At 40.0% G+C, this 27,074-nt stretch overlaps 1 protein-coding gene across 5 annotated transcripts; it reads left to right on the top strand.

The window, feature by feature from the left end:
• Window positions 1–9,696: 9,696 nt before the first annotated feature.
• LOC119773087 (tripartite motif-containing protein 16-like) lies at window positions 9,697–25,312 on the top strand. 5 transcript variants are annotated; one of them, XM_038269908.1, is made up of 4 exons: window positions 9,697–10,799; window positions 23,320–23,323; window positions 23,532–24,198; window positions 24,690–25,312. In XM_038269908.1, exons 1-3 carry the CDS (start codon window positions 9,831–9,833, stop codon window positions 24,170–24,172), a joined length of 1,614 nt encoding a protein of 537 aa, XP_038125836.1. In that variant the 5' UTR covers window positions 9,697–9,830; the 3' UTR covers window positions 24,173–24,198; window positions 24,690–25,312. The 5 variants fall into 5 exon arrangements, with proteins under 5 accessions (XP_038125836.1, XP_038125835.1, XP_038125834.1 ...); XM_038269907.1 differs by lacking the exon at window positions 23,320–23,323 and having other exon boundaries at window positions 23,528–24,198; XM_038269905.1 differs by lacking the exon at window positions 9,697–10,799 and adding an exon at window positions 22,241–22,396 and having other exon boundaries at window positions 22,503–24,198.
• Window positions 25,313–27,074: the final 1,762 nt, after the last annotated feature.

Raw genomic sequence — 27,074 nt, 5'->3', positions numbered from 1 at the left:
TATTTTGTCGTTCAAATGAGTTCCTAAAAGGTGCATTTGGTAGACTTAAAAAAGGGACTTCACACACTTACATATAGATAGGAAAATATTTAAAAAATTTTTATATATGATTTTTGTCTAGTTTTTCTGCATTTTCTGTCTCACTGAGAGTTGAAACTCGTTTCTGTTGAACCCTTGAGACTCTTTGAACCAAATATTGTTTTATTGGCATGCACTGTTATTTAATCTTTACTTATATTGACCTGTGCAGAGCTCAGATCAAAGATAAAAATGGCTGAACTGAATTTCCAAGTAGATTGACTCAGGTGGCTTTGCTAAGTGGTCCTGTTTGTGTGTGTTTGTGTGCATGTATATGTTTTTACATCACTTCAAGCCTCATTATTGACCAAAACTGATATTAATTTGCATGAAGTGAGAAAAAAATGGAGTTCTAAAGCAGACTGCTCTATTTTTTCTCAAAACAAACCTCAAAGATGAATCTTCATGTTCCTTCTACTCGACTACACCATGTTAGTAGATAAAACGTATACAGTTGATACATTTGGGGAAATAATTTCCTTCCTGGAATGCCTTTAAAAAAATCCAGTATTAAAGTACAGGAAAGGTGAGAACAGCAGTGTACTCTGATAAAATGCTTCAGACATGTTTATGCCGACAATAAGCTGTACTGTTAACGTGTGTTTATTAAAAACCTGTGTGTTTGCTGGAGTCTGGGTGGAAGTCATGAATCCCTCATTTGTGTTGAGAAAATATGAATTAAACTGTGAAATAAAAGTCATGCAGTTGCGGCTCGTATACTGTTTTGTCTTTAAGTAGAAAAATTATCCCACAATTACAACATTTTAAAAAAAAAGCTCCTTGTACAGTGCGGAAAACATCAAGGTTTAATTTCCTCCCTATCAGGTGGAGACATTATGGATTTACAATGGATATAACAAGCCTACTCACCTATGTTCAAAGAGCAGGAGAGATCACAATCAACCTTTTATGGCACTGATCTCCTTTAGTCTCTGGAATCTGTCAAAAGGAAAATTCTATGAGGTGCATTTCCATTAACAATCAAATTGCCCAAACTGTAATTATGAAAATAAATTAGCTAAATGGAAACACTGTGGTAAAAAAAACACATTTGCTTGATCAAATGTTTTTACGCTTCATTAGGGTGTTTTTTTTTGTTGTTGTATTCAATTCAGTTAAGTTTTTCATATAATAGTCCTGTTTCTCTGACCGTGACTGACTGGATGTGCTCTCTTCGTCCTCTGTCATGGGAGCTGGCTCAGAGCTCGTCTGCCTGGCTGTGTGTTTCCTGGACGGGGCCGCCTTTTACAGTTGCTTTTTGTGTCTCTGCTTCCGTCTCCTTGAACCCCAGTCGGCCTCGGCAGATGGCCGCTCACACTGAGCCTGGTTCTGCTGGAGATTTCTTCCTGTTAATAGGGAGTTTTTCCTCTCCACTGTCGCTACAAGCATGCTTAGTGTGAGGGAATGCATTCGAGGCAATGAGTCGATGCAATCAACTGTTTTTCTTAAGATAGAAAACTTTGTAACAATTTGACTGTATGATCTGGTGAACTGTAAAGTACCTTGAGATGACGTGTGTTGTGATATAAATAAACTGAATTGAATTGAATATAGCACCAATTCACAACATGTCATCTCAAGGTGCTTTACAAAGACAATTTAAATGGATTCTAAAGTGAAATTGGTTCAAAGTTTTCTATCTAAGGAAAACCAGCTGATTGACCAACTTATTGACTTGAAAGCATTCCCTCCCTAAGCATGCTTGTAGTAACAGTGGAGAGGAAAACTCCCTCTCAAACACATGGAAACCTCCAGCAGAACCAGGCCCAGTGTGAGCGGCCATCTGCCGAGGCCGACTGGGGTTCAAGGAATCAGAAGCAGTCATACAGAAAGAAGCAGAGATACAAAAGGAACTTGTCAACCAGCTCCACAGGCGGCCCTGTCCAGGAAACACACAGCCTGCAGACGAGCTCCGAGCCGTCCCCCACATCAGATAATGAAAGAGAGCACATCTAGCCAGTCAGAGAAACAGGACTTCTCTGAAAATAAGGCTGAGCTTGAACATCTATAAACAAAGGTGTTGATGGCAGCAGCACAGCTGATATTTCTCTCCAGGATGGAGTCACAGCCAAACAGGAACAGACTCGATGAAGCTACTATGATGAGAAAAAGCAGAGAAAGCATAACGTTTGAGGTTGAACTAACAAGTACTGCAGAACGGGAGAATCGAGATAGAGTGAAGCAGAATGATGAAAAGGGGTCCCTATGTCCTCCAGCACTCTAAGCCTATAGCAGCATAACTATAGAGATAGCGAAAGATAACCTTAGCCACTATAAGCTTTATTAAAAAGAAAGTTTTAAGCCTATCCTTAACAGTAGACAGGGTGTCTGCCTCACAGACTAAAACTGGTAGTTGGTTCCACTGGATAATTATCACTAACAGATCTATAAGACGATTCAAATTTGTATACTTTAATCAGCAGTATAGCAAAAGAGGTCAGTGTGACCCACTAAAGAAGGTGGGATTCTCATTTAAAAGGAGAGACAGAGGGTTAAGATTACTCTGTTTTATTCATTATTTTCACCACTTATACCAAATTGCTATAAATCACTGCAGTTGAAACAGAGAATAGTTTTGGATCACTTTTGCAAGGATATGCATAAGAACAATCATCCTATTTGAAGTAAAGGATTAATCACTCAAGGTTTGTTAGGGCTGAAGGTAAGAGGTTAGAACGGAAAGATACTGGGCAGCTTATAAAGACCGGGTTTGATATCAGAACAGTCTGTAATAAGGTCGGAATGCTCCAGCAGTGCTTAGATTACGTCTTTTTTTTTTTTTTTTGCTATTACATAACCTATCAGATAAGAAAATGAAATGTTGACCACACAACATATGAGGGAGTGCCCGGCCCTTATGGGGGCAGGCCAAGTGTTAATAAAAATACTGAATTTATCATTTCAGTGCTCTTGGTTTGTGATGCAGCAAGATTTCTCTAACCATTTATCTGCCTTATATAAAACAAAAATAGTTAAAGATTGTTTCAGTTGCAATTACTCTGTAATCTTTCATTTGATAATAGAGCCTGGAAGAGATCCAGGGGCGACTGACTGCACACAGAGAGTACTGTCACTTTAAGAAAATGGAGTTTCCTGCCTTGATCCAGAGGCCAAAGATCACTTTTGGCCACAAATAATTGTTGGACAACACTATACAGGCCAGCCAAGGTGACTTAGATTGGATTTAGGTCAGTCTGTTGAGGCTCAAGACTCTTCAGTCTAAAACATAGCGTTGAAGTCACACCGTGGGAGGCAGGCCCATACTGCATCAACGCTTTTTGTTACCAAAACAGTCAAGATTGCAGCTGCAACATAGCAATGTTTTACTAATACCCCTTACTATTTCCCAAAAGAGCTCTATATAGCTTTAAAATGTATTAATTGTTTGCTTTTCCTTTTTTGTCTTAAAATACCTTTTTTCATCACAGTTATCTGATTGGATCTAAACTGTTTGCATTGACTGGAAATTGTGATTTGAAATTGTAATACTCTGTACACAGTGTATGTCAGTCTGACTGGCCAGGCTAGGATGACACAGCAGTTGTCACAAAGTAGCAAGATAGGACCTTACTCTTAGAAATTGCCAATATGTTTTTTCTTTAATAACACTTTAAATGTGTTATTAGTTGTCGACAGAGTTGTTTTGTCATTTTTGAGGAAAGGAAATAGGTATAGATTTTCATAATTTAGGTTTAAATTTATCCAGTATCAAAAAACACCAATGGGCATAACATTTAAAAGCATTAAAGATTTGGATAGATAATAGTGAGGAGACAGGAAGGAGGGAAATTAAACAAAATTCATGCGCCTAAGGTACCTTTATACAGTAATCACTGCCGTTTGCAAGTCTAAGGCCAAGTCCGAGGACATGGTTCTCGACCATTAAAAGGTGGATTGCCACGTTCAGGTTGGAAGTGAGTTCCTGCCTCAAGGGGAGGAGTTCAAGTATCTTGGGGTCCTGATCAAGAGCTGGTAGATCGATAGACGCACTGCTGCAGCTGCTGCTATAATGCAGATGCTACACCTGTCTGTCCTGCTCTCACCTATGGTCATGAAATCTGGAGCGGCTGAAATAAGCTTTGTCCGGAGGGTGGCTGGGCTCTCCCTTAGAGAGAGGGTGAGGAGCTCAGTCTTGGAGAGGTTCGGAGTAGAGCCGCCTCTCCTCCACATTGAAAGGAGTCAGCTGAGGTGACTTGGACATCTTTTTGGGATATATATACACACACATATGAGGAGGAAAAGGATTTAAAAACAATGATTTTATACAAAGATTCATGACTGGTTGGTGTCACGACAAAGAAGATGCAATGTCAGGATTTCTGTATGTATGGCTTGGAGAAAGCAAGAGCAGGCTGGACCTTTTGGAAAACCAGATGCTGCAGTGGTGGAGGACGTTGAGGAAGAAGCAGAGGTGAGTGTCTGCTCCTCCTCTTTTGATGACTCTGAGCCCTCAGTCTGTGCTCTGTAAAAGGGTTTTTAAATCGTTGCCAGATCTTGACATTACCATCAAATGTGGTTTGGATTTTGTTAATTGTGTTATCATTGTTTTGATTGTTGTTGAGCTAAACATTATTTAATAAAAAAATTATAGACCACTTTGAATGAATAAATAAAGATCCTTGTTACTGAACCTTGTTACTGTTGTTATACAGTTCATTTGTATGCATGTATAGTATAGATAGATAGATAGATAGATAGATAGATAGATAGATAGATAGATAGATAGATAGATAGATAGATAGATAGATAGATATACAAAAAACAAGTAAACAAGCCCGACAGAGCTAAAATAACATTTTATAGAGCAACACCTAGAGGCAATCACTGAAATCAGGTGTTTCTCTGTAATGTTAAGGAAATGCTCATATTTCTGCACCTGATCACAGACATGTTGGTTTAATTTATCTGGGAAACCTGTTTTTTAGGAAAAAATTTTTTAAGAAAAACTCAAAATTAATATTTAGTTTTACTAAATTACCATTTAGAATATCTTCATTAATTGAATAGATTACTTTTTTGCTTTGTATTATTTAAATTACAAGTGTACATTTTTTTTCTTTGCTTATTTCACTGCAAAAAAGATCTAGAAATAAGTTAAATTTTCTTAAATTAAGTGCATTCACTCTGAATTTGAGAAGGTAAATAAGATAGTTTGCCAATGGAATGAGTAATTTTACTCTTAAAATAAGATAATTAGATAATATGCACTTGAAATAAGACAATATAATTGTGTTTTCTTATTTTAACTGTAAATTGTCTTGTTCCATTGGCAAAATGTATTTTTAACCTCCTCAATTCAAGAACAAATGCACTCATTTTAAGAAAAAAATGACTTATCTACTGTAGATTTAGATTTTTTGCAGTGAGGGTATGTAAACCTTCAACTGTATGTCGCCACATTTTGTTTAAAAAATCCCAGAAAAGAGCAGAGCTTGCTGAACAAAACAAGAGGCGGCATCAGCAGTTCTAAAACCTGCTCCTCAAGTACCACAGCCCTGCATGTTTTAGATGTCTCTGCTGCAGCACACCTGATTCTAATAATTGCATGACCTACTTAGCAGCCTTCAAGTGCTGTAGAGGCCTTTTAATTGTTTACTTATATAAGTCAGGTGTGTGGCAGTAAGGAGAAATCTAAAACATGCAGAGCAGTGGTACTTAAGGATCAGTTTTGAGAAGCACTGGGCTACATGATTGGTTAACAATACAACTTCCCAGTGTTGGGTGTTGTTTTATTGGCTATTGACCAACATGGCAGGTAGAGTGGCAGTTTCAATCACCAATCACAAAATTGACCTGCATTTGGCAATTGCTCTGTTCGAAAACCTAGGACGCATCCTTGGAAGACCGGATTCGAAGGCCGATTACGTCATAGCGCGGCGCCGAGGTCTGGTCGGATTCCAAGAGTCCTCGTTATGCGGCCTTAAAATGCGTCCTTCTTTTTGCCCGATTTGAAGGACGGGTCCGATGTATCCTCGGTATTCTTGGATATCCCAGGATTCATTGCGAGACCAAGCAAGCCGTGATCAGAGGAAAGGTTACTTGGCGCCGAACAGTGGTGAAAATTGGAAGTTCAGTTTAATATAATACAACTCTGTGAATAGTTCCGTCTGAAATGAATGAAAATAGTTGTTTTAATGGTTATTGAGTCAGATATGTGGCGGTAATGTTTGGTTTATCTAAAGGTTTTAATCTGTTACTGTGTAAATGAGTTTGGCTGGAATTTAAGGACAGATTCTAATATATCTGCACTGTTGGGGCTATAAATCTGATAGGATTTTAATCTTTTTATTGCTATTTTGCACAATATGCTTAACTTCCTATTTTTTGTTGTTGAATATTAGAGATTTTGCAGATATATTTTTTATACATATATTGTTTAGATTTACTTATATCTTTCTACCCCTTTTATAGAATAGAATAGAAAATCTCTTTATTTTCCCACAATGGGCAAATTTACAGCAGCAGAAAGATTATTGAAAATGGTCACACAAATGAGGACCTTAGAAAAATGTATAAGAATAACATAATAGGAAGAGTTAAAATATAAACAATAAAATACTGTAAAGTGTTTTAACAATATAAAACTGGAGAATAAATAACCAATATGCAGCTATGGACATTTTTACAGGAATGGATATTTGAAAATAGCAGCAGCATCAGAGATGTGCAGAATGACAGCAGCATGTTATTTAACTGACTAAGGTTTCTATCATTACATTTGATTTGATTTGTTCCTGCTCCCGGTGGTTGGAATCTTTATTCCACTCTGGATTCTTGTGAGTGTAGTCTTTGTTCACTTCACAATAACAAAGAAATAAATAAACAGTTTTGAAAACTTCTGTATTTATTCTTTTCCTGCTTTGTGTGTCAACGTTCACGGTTGCTAAGCAACAGAGCATACGGCGGTAAAACCCGCCAAAGGGTAGACCTGGTCGAATTTACAGCCAAAACTCTTCCGGTCTCCTTATTTTCAAGGAGGAAGGATCCAGTCTAGGTAGACCGCGTCCTTGGAGGACCCGTCCTAGGTTTTCGAACAGAGCCAATATCATGCCATGACCCCAGGTTTATAAAATCCAGGACATAACTGCATGACCAGACATGCAGACTGTTGTTAAAAAACATTTGTGGTAGAATTGGCTTAGCAAATCCTGTCATCAAATTTTCTTGTGTCTAAATATCCCGAGTCAACAATCAGCTGCCTATTCAGAAAAAGGAATTGCTTTTGATCAATAACAACTCAGCCATGAAGTTGTAGGACACATAAACTGGGGTCTGAGGATGCTGAAGGGCATAGTGTGAAGAGAACTTTCTGTAGAGTCAATCACTACACAGTTCAAAACTTACTGTTGGGTTCAGATACTTCAAGAACAGTGTCCAGAGATGGGATGGAGCCGACTCCTTCCTCTTCCAACATGAATGTCCACCAGAGCACAAAGCAAGTTCCATAGAGACATGGATGACAGAGTCTGTACTTGATGAACTTGACTGGCCTGCATGGAGTCCTGACCTCAACCTGATTGAACACCTTTGGGATGAATCACAGAGGAGACTGAGAGCAAAGCTTTAGTGGTTAAAAATTCCCATAAACACTCTTAAACCATTTGACAGCCTTCAGATAAATTAAATAGGAACTAGTATGTTTCATGAGCACGTGTCACATGATATAACATTTTAGCAAATGCTAATTGTTAGATGGGTCTTTACAATAAAACACAATAAAATGCACAATTTGCAAAATCAACAGGTAATCATTGATCGCATTTCTGACCTCTGAATGAAGTGTTTGAGTTTATATTTACAAAGGACTTAGTTGGTCTCCCCCTTCAGTTGATTGGCAAAGACTTCCAAGCTTTAGTGCCCTTTAGTGGCCTTGTTCTCTATCTCACTTTCCTCTGGTTCTGGACCCAGCAGGCCTGGGAGGAACTAAATACTTAGTGAGGAGCTATGTTGCTTGATGGGGCATGCATTTAAACATCAACTTTAACCGATTAGATTTAATATAAGTTCCAAAAGTTACAGTTTTCTGCCCCCTACCATGTAGGATCTAGGGCAAAGCTGAGCGAGTCAGAGGTGGTGAATATAAGGAGGCGAGGTGCACGATTTTAGCTAAATTGGCCACATCTGATCACCGCCTCACCAAAGAAAAAACTTTATTAATCCATTACTCTCTGTTTCACATAGTGCACTGATCGTCAACATCATGGATAATAGGGCATACCAGATAAAGCACTGGGACTTGCTCAACAGCCGATACGAAGTTTGTATTCTGAATGTGACCGGACTTTTCCTTTAATGGCGTTCAGGTCCAATGAATGCGACCTGGCTGTTCAGACACAGGTCGCATTTGAGAAGATCAGATCTATATTGTTCAGACTCTCACGTAAAGATCAGATACAGGTTGCATATTTGCAAAAAACTGGATTTGGGTCACTTCAGGCTGCTGTGTGAGTGTAGCCTAAGTGAGAGGGGTTGTTTATCCTATTAGGGAGTGTTTGCGATAAAAATAAGGGTTCTCATAACAAGCTAGACTATTTCTCAGGGATTATTGTTTGGGTAACAATATGTGAAGATCTTCACAGCGCTTCTGCGGAGTTTTAATTAGTGAGAGACAGGGCAGAACATCATACTGTGAGGGCTGTTGTGATTGGCTTCTTCTCTTTTTACTTTGCAAAGTAAATTAAAGTGCCGACCATCGATCTCCATTTATTTAACTGGAATGTATTGTTGAATAAATTTTTCCCACAACACTGTGAAGACCATATGGTGTGTTTTTTAAACAAATTATTTAAAAAAAATGTTTTACCATATAAAATTCAAATGCTCTACATACTGCGTGTAAATGTTTTAGACTGTATTTATGCTGCAGGTGATGGAAACAGAAACCAAAATCATTGTTTGTTCCCACAAGCTTGGTCAATAAACTCAACCCTGAAAGTATGCAAATATTTGGTGTTTGCTGGTTTTTAGTCACAGAATAAACACTAACTTCACAGGCTTTAACAAAACTGTGCTGCTTAAAACTTCTGGGCCATTCACTGCAGGCAAACCTGTTTGGGGAGGTCAACTTTGAATTTACTCCTTAATTTGGAATGAGGCTGGCCTGCACAGTCTGTTCTTAGCTGCAAAAATTAGGAGGTGGCTGCACGCCGTATTCATGCTCACGGGCAGGACAGCATGATTGCGTTACTTGTCGGGTTACAACCCTGTTGAATGCAGCGAGTATAAATCAGCTTTATTACCATCTTTTAAGTTTGTGCATTCACAATGTAGAAATTATATTCTGTAAATAATATTTTAGCTAACTGACTATAGAAATGAAATATGGTTTGAGCTCAGACCGATGGTAAATTGACACTATATAAGACAATCTTTAGTTTCTTGCAGTGCCAGATTCTACTGCCTGTTTTAAAATATATTTACTTTTAGTTAAATATTAGCTAAACACATCTTACATAAAGGTTGCATGGAAAAGCACACAGCTGCTTCCTAGAATGAAACTTACAGTGAAATCCCTCCCACCTTTACAGCACTGCAGTTCCCACAGTAGATTTCGTGGTTCCTCCTCTTTATCAGATGTAACACCTTCTGCATCAGCAGAATGACTGTGCTGCCAAGAGGAGGAGCTGACTGAGCAAACTCTCAGCTGGTTGGTTGTGATCAGTTGGTAAATGGGTTTGGCTTCTGGACTGACTTATTTATTTCAATAGAAGGAAATGAAACTTTAGTGATTCTCTCTGCTGCTTGGAGCTGATATGGAGCTGCCAGGAGACCAAATGGATTCTGTAAAATTCTCGTGTTCCATCTGTTTGGATCTACTGAAGGATCCAGTGACTATTCCCTGTGGACACAGCTACTGCATGAACTGCATTAAAGACTTCTGGGATGGAGAGGGACAAAGAGGAATCTTCAGCTGCCCTCAGTGCAGACAGACATCCAAGCTGAGGCCTGTCCTGGGGAAAAACATCATGTTAGCAGAATTAGTCGAAGATTTGAAGAAGAATGGACTCCAATCGGCTGCAGCTGATCACTGCTATGCTGGACCTGAAGACGTGGCCTGTGATGTCTGCACTGAGAGGAAGAGGAAAGCTGTCAAGTCCTGTCTGGTCTGTATGGCTTCATACTGTGAAAATCACCTCCAGGATCACTTTAAGGTACCTGTACTGAAGAAGCACAAGCTGTTTAACCCTTCTAAGCAGCTGCAGGAGAACATCTGCTCTCGTCATGATGAGATGATTAAGATCTTAATGAATGATTTGGAAAAACTTTCAGCTGCAGCAGAAAGGACTGAGAAGCAAAAAGAGCTTCAGGTGGGTCAACAAATAATCCAGCAGAGAATCCAGGAACAGGAGAAGAATATGAAGCTGCTTCAACAGGAGGTGGAGGCCATCAATGTCTCTGCTGATAAGACAGTGGAAGATAATGAGAAGATCTTCACTGAGATGATCCGTTTGATTAAGAAAAGACGCTCAAATGTGAAGCAGCAGATAAGAACTAAGCAGGAAACTGAAGTGAGTCGAGTTAAAGAGCTTCAGGAGAAGCTGGAGCAGGAGATCACTGAGCTGAAGAGGAAAGATGCTGAGCTGGAGAAGCTCCTAAAAACAGAGGATCACAACCAGTTTCTCCAGAACTACCCCTCACTGTCAGCACTCAGTGAGTCTACACACTCATCCAGCATCAATATTCGTCCTCTGAGATACTTTGAGGATGTGACAGCAGCTGTGGTGGGGCTCAAAGAAATACTGCAAAACATCCTGAAAGACATGAGGACAGACATCTCACTGGCAATAACTGAAGTAAATGTTTTACTGTCAGAACCAGAACCAAAGACCAGAGCTGGATTCCTAAAATATTCACAAGAAATCACACTGGACCCAAACACAACATCTATACAACTTTTACTTTCCGAGGAATGCAGAAAAGTGACTTTTAAGAAGAAGTCCCTACCTTACTCTGATCACCCAGACAGATTTACATTTTATGATCAGGTGCTCAGCATCCAGAGACTGACAGGACGTTGTTACTGGGAGGTCGAGTGGAAAGCAGAAGTAACTAATCTTGCAGTTGCCTACAAAGACATCAGCAGAGATGGGACGTCAGATGAATGCATGTTTGGATTCAATGATAAATCCTGGGTGTTACGCTGTCACACAAAGGGTTATTTATCTTTGCATAACAGTGTTAGAACTCCTGTACCAGGTCCAGTTTCCTCCAGAATAGGAGTGTATCTGGATCACAGAGCAGGTATTCTGTCTTTCTACAGCGTCTCTGAAACCATGACTCTCCTCCATAGAGTGCAGACCAGATTCACTCAGCCTCTATATGCTGGTGTTCGGCTTTTCGATGAGGGAGACTTTGCCGAGTTTAAACAACCTGAATAGACCAGAGCTACAGAGTTTGTTTGGTTTTTATGTGAGAAAAAATATATTTATTGTAAAATGTGGGTATGGTTATATACAATTGGAGTTTTTCAAGGTTATATTAGACATAGAAAAACACAAAAAATCATACTAAACATTACATTGTGTTTTGATTCCATTTTCTTTATTGAGCTGCAAACACCTCAAGACAAACGTTCAACAACAAGATATACTTAATGGACCTTTTAGGCCAGTGAAGATCCTCTTATTATTATAAGCTATTATTATATCTAGCTTAACTGTATACAATTATACATAGGAGCTATTTTTAAATACAAGCCTATAAAATTACAAAATCCCTTCTATATTATCATTTTAAAACAGAACAACTAATTTTTAAAGCATAAAAAACAGAAAAAAAGGTACTCCCTTAAAAAAATGAAGAACTGTGACACAATTTACTGTCAGAAATATAACTATGGTATGGAAAGGACATTAATATAGAGGATTTGAATACATTTTTAGTTTGAGAATAATATAAAATATACACATCAAATATATAAAATTTAGATGTTTATTCTTTTACAGTGATGACTATGGAAACTATACAACTATTGTGGCTATTTCTCCTTTGTTTCTCTGAGCATTGTCAGGGATTGTTTTCACAGAACTTCTTCTTCAAACCAGATCCATTAGGTCATTAAAGCTTAAAACATCTGCATGTAAGTTTATCAATTCAGAAAAGTCAAAACAATAGTTTTATTCAACAATCATGTGACAACTCTATAAACTGGGAAGATTAAGGTATAGTTCACAAATATATTGTAAATGGTATTTAAATGATCTTGGAATTTAGATAAAAAGGAAATAATTACTTAATCAAAACACCTGTTAGATCATTTAGACCATTTTATTCATTTGACTTTTGCCATGTTTTTTTTTTCAAGATTAGGTGTCATTTTAAATTGATGCCTTTTTTTTTTGTTAAAACAAAAATAATGACTCTAATATGAATTGGTTTATGTGTTTTCATTGAATCCCTGTCCTCTCATGTCTGTAAAAAAAAACACTTAATCTTTGACGGTTCAGTATTATTCAGTTGTAGTATTCTAGTGCTGCTGGGCTAATTATGTTTAAATCTAATTATTGTTTAATTTAAGTGCTTCTCTGACAATGGCTGCTAACAGTTATAAACAGATTATTTTCTATAATCTGTTAATGTTCTAATTTTGTAGTAAATGTAATATTTGTCCTGTTCTACATGGATTAAAATGTAAAAGTAAATCCAAAGAAATAAAATATAAATAGCTCCCTGAGCCATCATTGATGTTTCCTGACTGGGTGTGTTATGGCATCAGTATTCTGCGAAAAAGGCACACATGCAATAAATACTCCCACAAGCAGATTAACTTTATACAGACGCTGATAAACGACTCCTCACACGCTCCTATTAACTTTTGTTACTTTGAAGGTGTTAACCACTGGACAAAATTTCATGAAATCCCTTATCTTGACTTCTGATGTTTTGTCAAGGTAACCATCATATACTGTCTTCCTGTTTTCAGCTGTTTGAGCTAGCAGAAACTATTTGACTGGAACTTTTTTGTAGGCGTCTTATAACCCTTTTTAATGGACACCCAACAGCCAATCAAAATCCAGTATTCAGACAGTGTTAAATTTATGATGCTTTGCTAACAAGCTTTCAACTGTTAAAGAGAAGTGGTTTGCCTGAAACTGCATAGCTAGTAGGAAGTGACAAAATTTGACATGAGCTCACAGAAACAGGTCCACACACAGGAGAAATCCATAGATGCATAAAAAGCAAACAACAAGTGAAGCGAAGGAGCATGCATTCATGGTTGTGCTACATTTGGGGCCTTCTAGTATTAAATTTGTAGTCATAAAATATTAATATGTGCATGGAGAATTGTTTACATGTATGTCCATTCATTCATTTTCTGACACGCTTTATCCCAAGTGGGATCGCGAGGGGTGCTGGTGCCTATCTCCAGCTGTCTACGGGCGGGGCTCACCCTGGACAGGTCGCCAGTCCATCGTAGGGCAACACAGAGATAAACAACCATTCACACAAACAAGAATTTAGAGAAGCCAGTCATGTAAAAGTCATGTTTTTGGACTGTGGGAGGAAGCTGGAGTACCTGGAGAGAATCCACGTATGCTCAGAGAGAACATGCAAACTCCATGAGTTGACTTCCTGGAAGCAGTCAATATCTGGTTTATTAAGGAAGCTGTTTGTTTGGAACATGGTTTATCCAATATGTAAGGGGGGGGGTCACAGTGTGTAACTCACTAGCCATCTTACCCCACCCCAATTTACACAAGATAAATAAGACTCAAGGTCTTGCAGCCATTGTGTGTCTCATGTCAGTTAGTAGAACTATCTTGTTTTATGTTACTCAAAACAATCGAATCTAAAACATGCGTTGGCCAAAATTGGTGTCATTGCCTTAACAAAGTTAAAAAACCCTATTATTTATAGTTTTGAGGTATCAGCTATAAAACAGTACAGCACTCCTATGGGCTCACACATGGCGCACACACTCCAGCACGAATACCCAATGGGCGAGTATAACTCAGCCTAAACTTTCTTGTTAGATTTGGCCGGTTTCTTGTTAGATTTGACCTCAGAGCTCAAATATATCTAGAAAATACAACAAAGTAGGAATTAAACCAATAAAACTAGAAAACATGGAGCAAAAGTAAAACATAACAGAATCAAAACTGTGACACCAACCACTTATGACATATGAGGACCGATTTCCATTTTAGGACCCTATCTGCCTATGATTATTACCTTGGTATCATCAAAATGTACCATTCTGTATGCCATTGAATAAGTAAAATGATGTTGAATTCAAATGGAGTAATTAAATTCAACAACTAACTGGAGTAATTTTATTTAAAAAGTTTAAGCGAGAATGAAAAAAATCCAAACAGCATGCACATGGATCTAAATCAGTAACAGCTTGCATTGACATTGAATATGAGATTTGGTAATGAAAAATGAAACTCTGGAAAATTAAGCATTGAACATTCAGGAACTAAACTTTCAAACATTGAAAATTGAAACCATTGAAATTCAAAATTCCCTCTAAAAAACGTTAAAAACTATAATGGTACTGCTTTTTAGCTAAAGCAATTTTTTAAATGACAGATGATTTCAGTTTCACTGCAGAATTCCTTCAGCAATGTCACTCCAAGCTTGGACAGTTTTAGGGGGCGGGGCTAAATTAAATTCAGGGTTTCTCAGTGATTTGACTCCATAGCTAATGTGAGCTCCTGTTCTCATCTTCAAATATAGGTAGTCAGATTGCTTAATTTGAAACTAAACTTACAGGATTGGTTGCCATTATGCTGGATAGGGTCGACACGTGTCAGTAAGCCATTCCCACTACCAGTAAAAGATGTTTTAAACAGCTTTTCCAGTCGGAAAGGTGTATAGAATTGCCCGCAAAATTGAAGGACTCTTAAGGAGCCCTCAGTTTAGGCCCGCCCCCCTGCACAAAAACAATGCCAGCTTCAAGTGAAATCGTAGCTGAAGCAACTTTGCAGTGACACTGAAATAATATCTCATTGAAAAAAAAAGTGGTATCATCATAAGTTTTTACTTTTTTTAGAAGGAAATATTAGAATTTTCAGTGTTTGAATTTTTGATGATTGACTTTCTTTTCCATATGGATGATTGTGAAGATTATTATGGTGTCATATGATGTTGATATAATAAAATATCAAATGACATCATTATAATTTTGAAATAATCAAAAGTATTTCATTGAAATACACAAGTGATATTTTAAAGTTGAATAATACCAAAGCACACAGATAAAACAATGGAATCACTGATTAAACTAATTAATTTGTGATTGGTGTGACGTCTGACAGAGCAGTCAACACTCAAGGATTAATTAAGCCTGGATGTTAGCCTGCTCTGGAGAAGGCTAGCTGCTCAGACTAAATCACTATGGCTAACTTATGCATTACTGCCTTTGGGAAACAAAGGCATTAATGCATATAACGGGTTAACAGCCTATTCACTCAAACACATGTCACTATATTCTCATTGGGAGTTGCATTTGACTATGTACCATAGTCCTGAGAAATTGTCCCCATAGGATAACAAAGACATGGTCACACACAAAACAAATGAAAACATAAAAACCATGATCATACGCCATGATCAAACACCAAGATGATTATTTAGTAATGAAAATAAGCTGTTGGACTGGACTATGAGGTCAAGCCTATACAGTATCTCTTACAGGACGTTGTTTGTTACAGTAACCTGTCAGTCCAGGTCCTACCTGTTCACAAGATTATAGACAGGGTGACTAATATCTTAAGCATGAATTGTTTCTAATAATAGCCTTTCTCAGACAACACATTCCACAGAGCATATGATGGTTTAAAAGACTTTGAAAAGACATGATTTACGTCCAAACACCGTCTACATTTGGTCTAAAAGTGAAAGGTGAAAATCCAGAATTTTCAGATCGTTGAAAAGTTGTTGATAACTGAGTTTGCAAGTTCTTTTTAATGTGTATGATTGGACAAGAGTTGGACAAAATGAGACTGAACAAACACAGCCCAACTTTCAAAAACTGTGTCTTGACTAAATTAAGACTGTGACAGACCGACCAGATTTAGCCTAAAAGCCACTGTCTAAACAACGTCTGGTGTTTGGAGGGATACAGATGTCTTTAACAAGTTTTAAAGATATTTTAAATATTTCATCAAAAATACATTTCTCATATTTATCATTTATAGTAGCTACAGGATTTGCAGAAAAAACGTTTTTACCTGCCTCAGAAAATACATTTTAACTACTCATTCACCTGGAACAAAACATGCAGTGATAACCACTCCCACCTTTAGCACACTGAGAGACGGGCAGTATATTTCCTGGTGCTTCTATTCAAAGATAAGACAAAGCCAGAATTTCTTCATTGTGTTGAAGGGCTAGCAAGTGGCAGCTGCTGAGATCAGTGATTCAATGAGAACAGGAGAGAGGCTATAGGCATTTTTAGGGACTAAAATGGCACATCTACAAACTCAGACAAACTCAGGCAAATATTCTTGTTCCGTCTGTTTGGATCTACTGAAGGATCCAGTGACTATTCCCTGTGGACACAGCTACTGTAGGGACTGTATCAAAAATGTCTGGGATGGAGAAGATCAAAGGAGAACCTACAGCTGCCCTCAGTGCAGGGAGACATTTAGAACAAGACCTGTTTTGAAGAAAAACATCATGTTAGCAGAATTAGTGGAAGATCTAAAGAGGACTGGACTCCAAGCTGCAGCAGATGATCACTGCTATGTTGGAACTAAAGATGTGGCCTGCGATGTCTGCGTTGGGACAAAGATGAAAGCTGTTAAATCCTGTCTGGTCTGTAGGGCTTCTTATTGCGACAGTCACCTTCAACCTCACTTTGAGGTACCTGCGATGAAACAACACAAGCTGATGAACCCCTCCAAGATGCTCCAGGAGAACCCCAGCTCACCTCGGAGCCTGATCCAGGCCAAAATTACAGACAAAATGAAAGAAGTGAAGCTGATTGAACAGGAGGTGGAGGCCATCAATGTCTCTGCTGATAAAGCAGTGGAGGACAGTGAGAAGATCTACAATGAGCTGATTCATCACATCCAGAAAAGAAGCTCTGATGTGAAGCAGCAGATCAGATCCCAGCAGGAAGCTGAAGTGAGTCGATTGAAAGAACTTCAGGAGCAGCTGGAGCAGGAGATCACTGAGCTGAAGAGGAAAGAAGCTGAGCTGGAGAAGCTCTCAATCACAGAGGATCACACCCAGTTTCTCCAGAACTACCCCTCACTGTCAGCACTCAGTGAGTCTACACACTCATCCAGCATCAATATTCACCCTCCAAGATACTTTGAGTATGTGACAACAACCGTGTCAGAGATCAGAGGTAAAGTAGAAGACATCCTGAGAGACACATGGGCAAACATCTTACTGACAGTAATGGAAGTGGAGGTTTTGCTGTCAGAACCAGAACCGACAACCAGATCTGAATTGCTTAAATATTCATGTGAAATCACTCTGAATCCAAATACAGCAAACAGAAATCTGATTTTATCTGAGGGGAACAGAAAAGTGACCTATAAGGAAGTAAAACAGCCTTATCCTGATCATCCAGATAGGTTCACGGATTATAACCAGATCCTTAGTAGGGAAAGTCTGACTGGACGCAGTTACTGGGAGGTGGAGTGGAGAGGGGATGGAGTTTATGTAGCAGTTTCATATAGGAACATCAGCAGGACAGGGAAACTGGCTGACAGTAAATTTGGACTCAATGAAAACTCTTGGTTATTATTCTGTTGCAAAAGGTTCTTCAAGTTTTTTCACAACAGCAATGAAAAACGATTTTTTATTCCAGTTTCCTCCAGAGTGGGAGTGTATCTGGATCACAGAGCAGGTATTCTGTCTTTCTACAGCATCTCTGAAACCATGACTCTCCTCCACAGAGTCCAGACCAGATTCCCTCAGCCTCTATATGCTGGAACAGGGTTTGGTGTGCATGATACCGCCAAGCCTTATGGTGGAAGCTCTGCTGAGTTTCTTAAACTGAAATAGTCAGAGTTGATATAAGGTCAAGTTGGTTAAAAGGTGTATTTTTTCTAGTTTCTTTAGTCTCGTTGATGTGTAATTTCTTCACTGTAGAGGACAGCTGTCTTGCTAGAACTGCTTTCTTATGTGATTTTGTTGATGTTGTAGTTTGTTTGGGTGGAAGCAACTTCCAGCTTCAGTTCAGCCATTCAGACTGTGCTGAGGAGGATAAAAAAAAAACAGAACTGTTGACATTTACATGTATTGCTTTGTCAAACCAAATGTTCAAATATATGTACGATTGAGCTGATTATCATAATTGTCATTAATAGGTACATTAGTCATTGTTTAATAAAACAAAGATCTGATTTTGGATTAAACTGATTATAAGAAAAAATAAAAATATATTGTGTATTGATATAAGGTTCTTTGAGTTATTTGATTTGAGTTACTGCCCACTGCCCAATCTCTGACACTCTGTAGTGGGAGAAACACAGGTAAGTGACCACGATCATCTGACAGAAGATGATTATCTGAGTTGGTCACTTACCTGGTTTAACAGTCCAGTCCAAGAGTGTCCCCAGTGCTGCAGTCTCAGACATCATGCAGGAAAGCCAATCCTGGTCAGGGATCCAGAACAGACCGAAAAGGATCCAGATCAGGCTGGAACAGACAGGTGGCAGGATCCAGGCTTCCAGGCATCATAGAGCTCCCAGACGGGTTCAGAGTCTGACTGGGACCGGAAGTATGACCAGGTGGTCACGCACAGGACGCGCAGACATGATCAGGTGCAGACAGGCAGGCTCAGTGGCAGAGGGTAGCCGAGACAGGACGTGGAACCAGAACTTCATGCAGGAACTTTAAACTGGTCTTCTCCTTGGAGCCAAGGTTACTAAGATAAAAACTGAACCTCCCCACATATAGAACCAAAAACCCAGAGGACTCCGCGGGGGAGGAACAGTGGACGATCAGGAGATGAGACAAACACAAAAACCTCTTTCCACTGGCCGCAAGGATCCAGGACATGAACCAAGAAATCAAAATAACAGACAGGCTAACAGAAAGACAAATAATGATCTGGCCCTGAATGCTCAGGCTGAACTGAATATAACCAAGAGGAAACAGGTGAGAGGAATGAATTATAATTGAGGCAGGGAGGGAAAACGACAGGTGAAAGAAATATCCAATTAAGGAGGAGCAAACAGGCCAGATCATGACACATGATCACCAGTAAGTTCTGGGGGAAGCAGTCTTAGCAGAGAATTCCAAACTTCCTCTCCCCAGAAACCCGGAGGAATTCCCAGGCCAGCTAAGAGAGATAGTAAATCAATCAATCAATCAATCAATCAATCAATCAATCAATCAATCAATCAATCAATCAATCTTTATTGACAACCACAATTTGCATTGTAATCCAGATATCATTTTCAGTACAAACCGTTCAACACATACTTTGGGGGCTGGACAGGGGAACGATTTGACTGAGCCCATCCCTGCCAAATAACGGTGCTGTTACCCCTTGCTCACACTGGCTCCGGTGCAGTTACCGAGCCGACGGAGACCGCAACTCCCACACACCCCCTCTCACACCGCCCTTTTGACTAGGGTGCGGTGCGGCTCTGCGGCTCCGGTAACAGGTCCGGAGATTTAACTCGCGAGAACGTAACTTCACGTGATAACACGGCCCAAATAAGGATATTTGAGAGAGCTTGTTGCGGAGGGCTCCGGCACGCCGCAAGGATAGCTTTCTTGCTGAATTTTCTGCAGCGCCGGAGTGTCTCGGTAACCGCAGCCGGACAGCTCAGCAGCCGGTGAGAGAGGTTTACGTCTTTTTAAGGACTTGGAATCACTGCGGCGCCGCACCCACCGCACCGCAACGGTAAGACCGGAGTCGTTGTGAGCCGGGGGTTAGGCGCATTCTTTTGGCTGCCAGGGGCCTCACCATGAGACGGTGTCCTTAGGGCACATCTCTGTGGAAAGATAGGAGTCAAATTGTGAGGCAGAGGCAAATAACACATTTTATCCTTGACGATGTACAAATTGAGATATCAAAAAACACCTAAGCACTAGAAAATCACATATAAACATTTCAGCAGAGGGTTAACATTGGAGGCTGAGAATCACATGTGAGTCTATCTGGTATTTGAGCATCAGTTGTGTGTGAGTGCGTTCAAATTGTCCATGAAAGCTGTCCAGAGGCCATCGTAGTTTATAAGATGTAAGTTTATCAACTGGTGCTACAGTTCTGAATGTGTCCACAAGTGTCCTCGGGCAGATGAGGGTGGGGGAGCTGGCAGTTCTGGGCCCTTCCACCATAACATCCAGGGGAGTTTTTGATAAGGTGGAGGCCAATATCCAAAATACACTTTTGTTTTTAAAGCAAGCTCATAGAATTTTTCATCAGCCTTGAAGTCTATTTTCGCTTGGCTCCACATGGTGAATCCAATATTCCAAATCTGTTGGGCTTTTCCGCCTTACAGCCAGTGTGCACATCCAAGGTATTATCCCATCTCACCTTTGAGTTAAACCGCAGCCAGCTTGCGTTTCCATCACATCCAGCATACGGCTCAATTCACGGTCCTGCTTGTTCACAGCCTTTGTGAGCGTGTAAACCACTGCTGGCAGCCTGATCAATGCATAAGTTGCTTCTAAAGTCCTCTGTAATTGTAGATACATCAGGTATCCTCCAAATCCAAACATGTATACGTCATCCACGTCCTCGACTGACAACATCATAAAATACACAGTCTTCCATACCTTCCAGGGGTGCAGGGTGTGTCCTACGAAGTATGTCCCGGCAAGACAGGACGGGTCTACTTTACCATCTCTTCTAGTTGAGAAATTTTGATCAATTGCAGAGAGAGACTTGCTGACCAGGTCCATTGTTTGATTATGGTAATATGAAGAGAGGGCTCAGAAAAGACAAGACACAGCAAAGCAAAGACAGAGCAGGGAGGTACAGGAGCAGCCGGAAAATGCAACCGCCTCTGCCGAGAGCAGAACAGAAACCTTACTTCCAGCCAATTTAGGGCTGTTCCTTTGGCCTCCTCCGGTTGGGATGTACCTAGAACATTTCCAAAGGAAGGGGTTATGGGGTGCACCCAAGAGCTCTCTGAGACACCTCATCTGATTCCTCTCGATGTTGAGGAGAAGCGGCTCTACTCCGACGCTCTTCCGAATGTCCGAGCTCCTTAATCTAAATACGGGGATGCCTGGACATCATGTAAAGGAAGCTAATTTCAGCTGCTTGTATCCAGGGTCTTGGTTTTTAAGAAAATGACATTTCACATTTCAAGACCATAGGTGGAGGTAGGATAGTAGACCAGCTGGTAAATCAAGAGTTTCGTCTTTGGGCTAGTGGTTGAATTATAAAGCAGCTGCACTGATCTATCCATCGATCTCCTGCTCCTTTATGCCACCATTCTGGAACGTCAGGGTGGGCTTAATATCTCCCATTAATATATGTCTATCATTGTCCAGGATTTAGATGTGGTATACCTATTGTTTTTAGAACCTTTGGTTTTAGAAGGAAAACTCAAGTAGGAAGTTGTAAAAGACAGGAGGCATATCAGTGCTCTGGCAACAAAAGTTTCAATTAAAATTCCCAGAGTTTTTCATTTAAGTTTGATGTATAGGGGGAGTGGCGGCCTAGTGGTTAGGGCATAAGGCTTTCACTCCTGAGGTTGTGAGTACAATCCCCCACTTTCATAGACTGCCACTCTGGGTCCCTGAGCAATACAGAGAAGTAAATTTGCTCTGTATTAAAAAACAGTATAAACAAGATTTCTATTTTATAAAAAAAAAATATATAGAATATTAGGAATAAAGCATATCTATCTTATTTTATAATTTTTGCGTATTTCTTTTTGTATTGTCCCTCCAGTTTTCTGAGGCTCTCCTACCCTGTGGCCCCAGTTTGGAACGAAAAGAAAAAAAATCCTACTCTATAGTTTACCCATCTGCATGCCTTCCGTGTACATGCTCATTACGGGAAAACATAACTTCAACCAGTTCATCTGGTTAAAGATAACATGAGGCCCATTTTCGGCATGCAGTTTGTCTTGTATTTTTCTTTCCTCGTGCAACACAGAAAAGTGTCGAAGAGCTTTTTGCTTTTTCATCAGATTGTACCTCAATAACTTACACAAAAATGTGATTTAAAAAGAGAATAACTGTTTGACCAAAAGATGACGGATAAAGCTGGCTACAGAGTCTGCTTTTAAATTGAAACTTGTTTTTTCCCATGGAATTAAACATGGAGTGAGAACCACTCCCATCTTTAAAGCAGCCTGACAGCTTCCTGATGCTTCCATTCATAGATCAGCCTTAGTCAAAACCTTTGCATTGTTGTTAAAGGCGCCAACAACTCAACTTGCTGCAGGTCAGTGACTAGTTGACAAACAAAAGAAGCTTGGATTTTGGTGCGATTTGTGTATTTGCTGAAAAGTACAGAAAGGAGCTACAGGCTTTTTTGTTTGTTTTTTCAGGGATTAAAATGACCCAGCCAGGAAGTCAGACTGACGCAGCTAGATTCTCCTGCTCCATCTGTTTGGATTTACTGAATGATCCAGTAACTATTCCCTGTGGACACAGTTACTGTATGACCTGTATTAAAGACTTCTGGAAAACAGAAGATCAGAGGAGGATCTACAGCTGCCCTCAGTGTAGGGAGAATTTTATACGTAGACCTATCTTAAAGAAAAACATTGTATTAACAGAATTAGTAGATGATCTGAAGAAGACTGGACAAAAAGCTGCTGCAGCTGATCACTGCTATGCTGGACCTGAAGATGTGGCCTGTGATATCTGCACTGAGAAGAAGATGAAAGCTGTCAAGTCCTGTCTGGTGTGCTTAGTTTCTTATTGCCAGAATCACCTCCAGCCTCACTATGATGTATCTGGATTGAAAAAGCATGAGCTGGTTGACCCCTCTAAGAAGCTTGAGGAGATCATCTGTTCTCGTCATGATGAGGTGATGAAGATCTTCTGTCGTACTGATCAGCAGTGTATCTGTTATCTCTGCACCATGGATCAACATAAAGGTCATGAAACAGTCCCAGCTGCAGCAGAAAGGACTGAGAAGCAAAAGGAGCTTCAGGAGAGACGACAACAAATCCAGCAGAGAATCCAGGACCAGGAGAAAGAATTGAAGCTGCTTCAACAGGAAGTGAAAACCATATTTGTCTCTGGCTATAAAGCAGTGGACGACAGTGAGAAGGTCTTCACTGATCTGATCCGTCTCATCCAGAGAAGAAGCTTTGATGTGAAGCAGCAGATCAGATCCCAGCAGAAAACCAAAGTCAGTCAAGTCAAAGAGCTTCAGAAGAAGCTTGAGCAGGAGATCACTGAGCTAAAGAGGAAAGATGCTGAGCTGGAGAAGCTCCTAAAAACAGAGGATCACACCCAGTTTCTCCAGAACTATCCCTCACTGTCAGCACTCAGTGAGTCTACACACTCATCCAGCATTAATAATCGTCCTCTAAGATACTTTGAGGATGTGACAGCAGCTGTGTCAGAGCTCAGAGAGAAACTACAGGACATCATGAGAGACACATGGACAAACATCTCACAAACAGTGGTGAAAGTGGAAGAACCAGAAGCAAAGACCAGAGCTGGATTCTTAAAATATTCACAGGCGATCTCTCTAGATCCAAACACAGCAAACAGATTTATGTTATTAACTGAGGGGGAGAGAAAATTGATAGTGATGGAACAACAACAGTCTTATTCTCGTCATCCTGATACATTTACCGGTTCCTTTCAGGTCCTGAGCAAAGAAAGTCTGACCGGACGCTGTTACTGGGAGGTGGAATGGACAGGAGGGGGAGTTAATGTGGCAGTTTCATACAAGAATATCAGTAGAGCAGGACTGTCAGATGATTGTTTATTTGGATTCAGTGATAAATCTTGGTCATTGTTTTATGACGGAGACAGTTACATATTTTGGCACAAAAACAGAGAAACCTCAGTATCAGGTCCAGTTTCCTCCAGAATAGGAGTGTTTCTGGATCACAGAGCAGGTATTCTGTCTTTCTACAGCGTCTCTGGAACAATGACTCTCCTCCATAGAGTCCGGACCACATTCACTCAGCCTCTATATGCTGGGATTGGGGTTTATGAAGTTGGAGACCATGCTGAATTTGTAAAACTGAATTAGTCACAATTGATTTGAGGTCAAGTTAGTTAAAGCTACAGTGTGTAATTTTCAGCGACATCTAATGTTCAGACTGCAGACCGCAGCAACATGAACATCTCCCCCCACCGCTTCTCCCCCCAACAGTACGGCGAGCGTTACGGGACAAAATGTCTTCCACGACGTCCGCATCACCTACCTTTTCAAGTGATAAGGTTTGTTTACATAGATAATTTTAATACTGCAATCTATTGTTCAGTACCGTCTCAGTTCATCTCTCTCAACTTGCCATAGTTACTTTCGAGCGTAATGGGCGATCTCGCAATCGCTAGTTTGTTGGCTCTGCGCTGCCGTAGCGCAAAGATGTCTGCCTCCATGGCTGCGAGACCCGCTCCTATGTAATTATAAATAACGAATTCTAAGGCAACGCAAATATTAAGGTTAAGAGGCTGAGCTCGTAGATGATGATAAAATAACATAGTTATGTATAATATATTACATTTCTGACTGTATATCCCTGTAATTATTACACACTGTAGCTTTAAAATGTGTTTTCTAATTCCAGTTTAATTATTCTCTAATATTAGTTGTGTGATTTCTTCACTGCTCAAGGTCAGCTCTATTTATGGAGCTACTTTGTCATCTTGTTTGGGTGTTTTGTTATGTTCATCCAATTTTTTATACATGTGTAACAGTTTTTAATATGCAGATGATTCCCCTTGTCATACAGTACATTTATTGGGTTCAGGTATAATGGGGAGAAACAGCACCCCCTTCTGGTAGTTGGCAGTGAAAAGTGGAGTGTACACAGGGACCACTTAGCCAGTCTTGAATGAGGAGCACGAGGTAGGTTCACTGATATATTTTATGCATTACTGTTATATTCCTTAGCCATCTGTAAAGTGTAAGTAGATTAATGTAGATATGAATGTATTCAAAGGAAACTTTGTTCTTTATAAGGTGGTTTCTTTGGTGATGAGTCTGAGCCCTGCTGATTTTGTGTTTTGCTTTTAAATACAGGTACATATTTTTATTTCTTTGTAAATTTGTAAAATATTGCTGTTAAGTCTTTGCATGAGGTGCAGATTATTTGGAGACGAGTCTGAGCACTGCTGATTTTGTGTTTTGGTTTTAAATACAAATAAACAACCTTTTTTTTCATTCTTCCTGTCTCCTGACCATCTTTAAACACAATTTAGAGTACGAATGAAGGACAGTTTACATAATTAAAACAGAGTGACAGGGAACTGAAGGTTACACATGCAGTGAACATTAATCAGGATTTACTTAATTAACTTAGTTAATAAAAAAATAACTTAGTTAATAAAAAAATAAAAGTTTTACAGGTTTATTGAGGGGGTAAACAGGAGTTGGATCTGGAACTCATTGGGCTGGTAACCCTGAACTGGAAGTGAGAAGGGAAGTTCAGTGGCAAGTTCAGGTACTGTGGGAATCTTGGAAACTTTTTTTGCAAGGATAGGACTCACGTTTTAGGGGGGTCTTGTTAGTTTTTGAATCCAGACTGTGTGGTATATCCAGAAAATAGTGAACACATTGGAGGGCGGACAGGTTGACAAGCGTTGGACCCGGAGGAGTAATGGAGCGGACTGTCACTCGGATTTCCGATGGGTACTTGAACGGAACATCTGGAGGTTTTCCCCTGCTCAGAGTAAACTCGGTTTTTCCTTTCAAGGGACAGAAGGTCCAGGAATCCAGTAACACAGGAAAGCTGCCGTGGAGCAAAGACAAAAAACTGGTTAGACTCAGAGAAGCAAAGCTAGGTTAGACTCAGCTAAACTCAGCTTGGCTAAAGTACCTAAAACTGGCAAACACTGGCGTTGAGGTAGTGACAGCCCACTGCTCAAATACTCCTCCAGATAATGATCCAATGAGTCGCAGGTGTGCTCCTGGTGGTGGAAAAAGGACAGACACAAACAGGCCACACAAACTGGATTCCTAACAGTTTTGTTGTTTACGTTTGTGTATAGATGAATTGAGAGAAACTCCTACTATGACAATAATTGTCAGGATATCCTTAATCGTTTTGTTGGCCAAAGATCAGAATTTTGATCGAACTTATTGTCTTTCAATTATCTGAGATCGTGTTGGGGAGGTGGCAGGCTCAACAGGGTAGTGGGTCAATAACAGTGTCTGGGGCATTTTTTTGAAGGTTCACACAGACTTCCATGTGCTCAACAGAGGTAGCATGACTGCATTTAGGTACTGAGATGAGATCCTCAGACCCCTTGTAAGACCATATGCTCATACGGTGGGCCGTGGGTTCCTCCTAATGCAAGACAATGCCAGACCTCATGTGGCTGGAGTGTGCTAGCAGTTCCTGCAAGATGAAGGCATTGAAGCTATGGACTGGCCTGCCCATTCCACAGACCTGAATATAATTGAGCCCATCTAGGACATCATGTCTTGATCCATCTACCAACGTCACGTTGCACCACAGACTTTCCAGGAGTTGGAGGATCCTTAAGTCCAGGTCTGGGAGGAGATCCTTCAGGAGACAATCTGCCACCTCATCAGGAGCATGCCCAGGCCTTGTAGGGAGGTCACACGGGCACGTGGATGCCACACAAAATGCTGAGTCTCATTTTGACTTGTTCTATGAACATTAAGTCAAAGCTGGATCAGCATGTAGTGTGTTTTTCCACTTTAATTTTGACATTATTGAAGACCTCTCACACCCCCACCATGGACTCTTCTCCCTGCTGCTCTCTGGGCATGTGCCCTGTATGGCCATTAGCCAGTCTGGCCCTGCCTCCAGGTCTTGTAAATATCTAAAGATTTATCTATTGGACCCATGATAGTTGAGAATAAAGATACTTATCACTTATTTTGAGGTTCAACACACTGTTTTCAATTGATGCATTTTAATTAGAGGCACTTCGAAATGACACTGTATTTGCTATGAACT

Source organism: Cyprinodon tularosa, unplaced genomic scaffold (assembly GCF_016077235.1).
Source record: "Cyprinodon tularosa strain WSP-4 unplaced genomic scaffold, ASM1607723v1 ctg740, whole genome shotgun sequence".
NCBI lineage: Eukaryota > Metazoa > Chordata > Actinopteri > Cyprinodontiformes > Cyprinodontidae > Cyprinodon > Cyprinodon tularosa.
The sequence above is the reverse complement of the archived record's forward strand: the minus strand, read 5'-3'. Positions and strand labels throughout refer to the sequence as shown.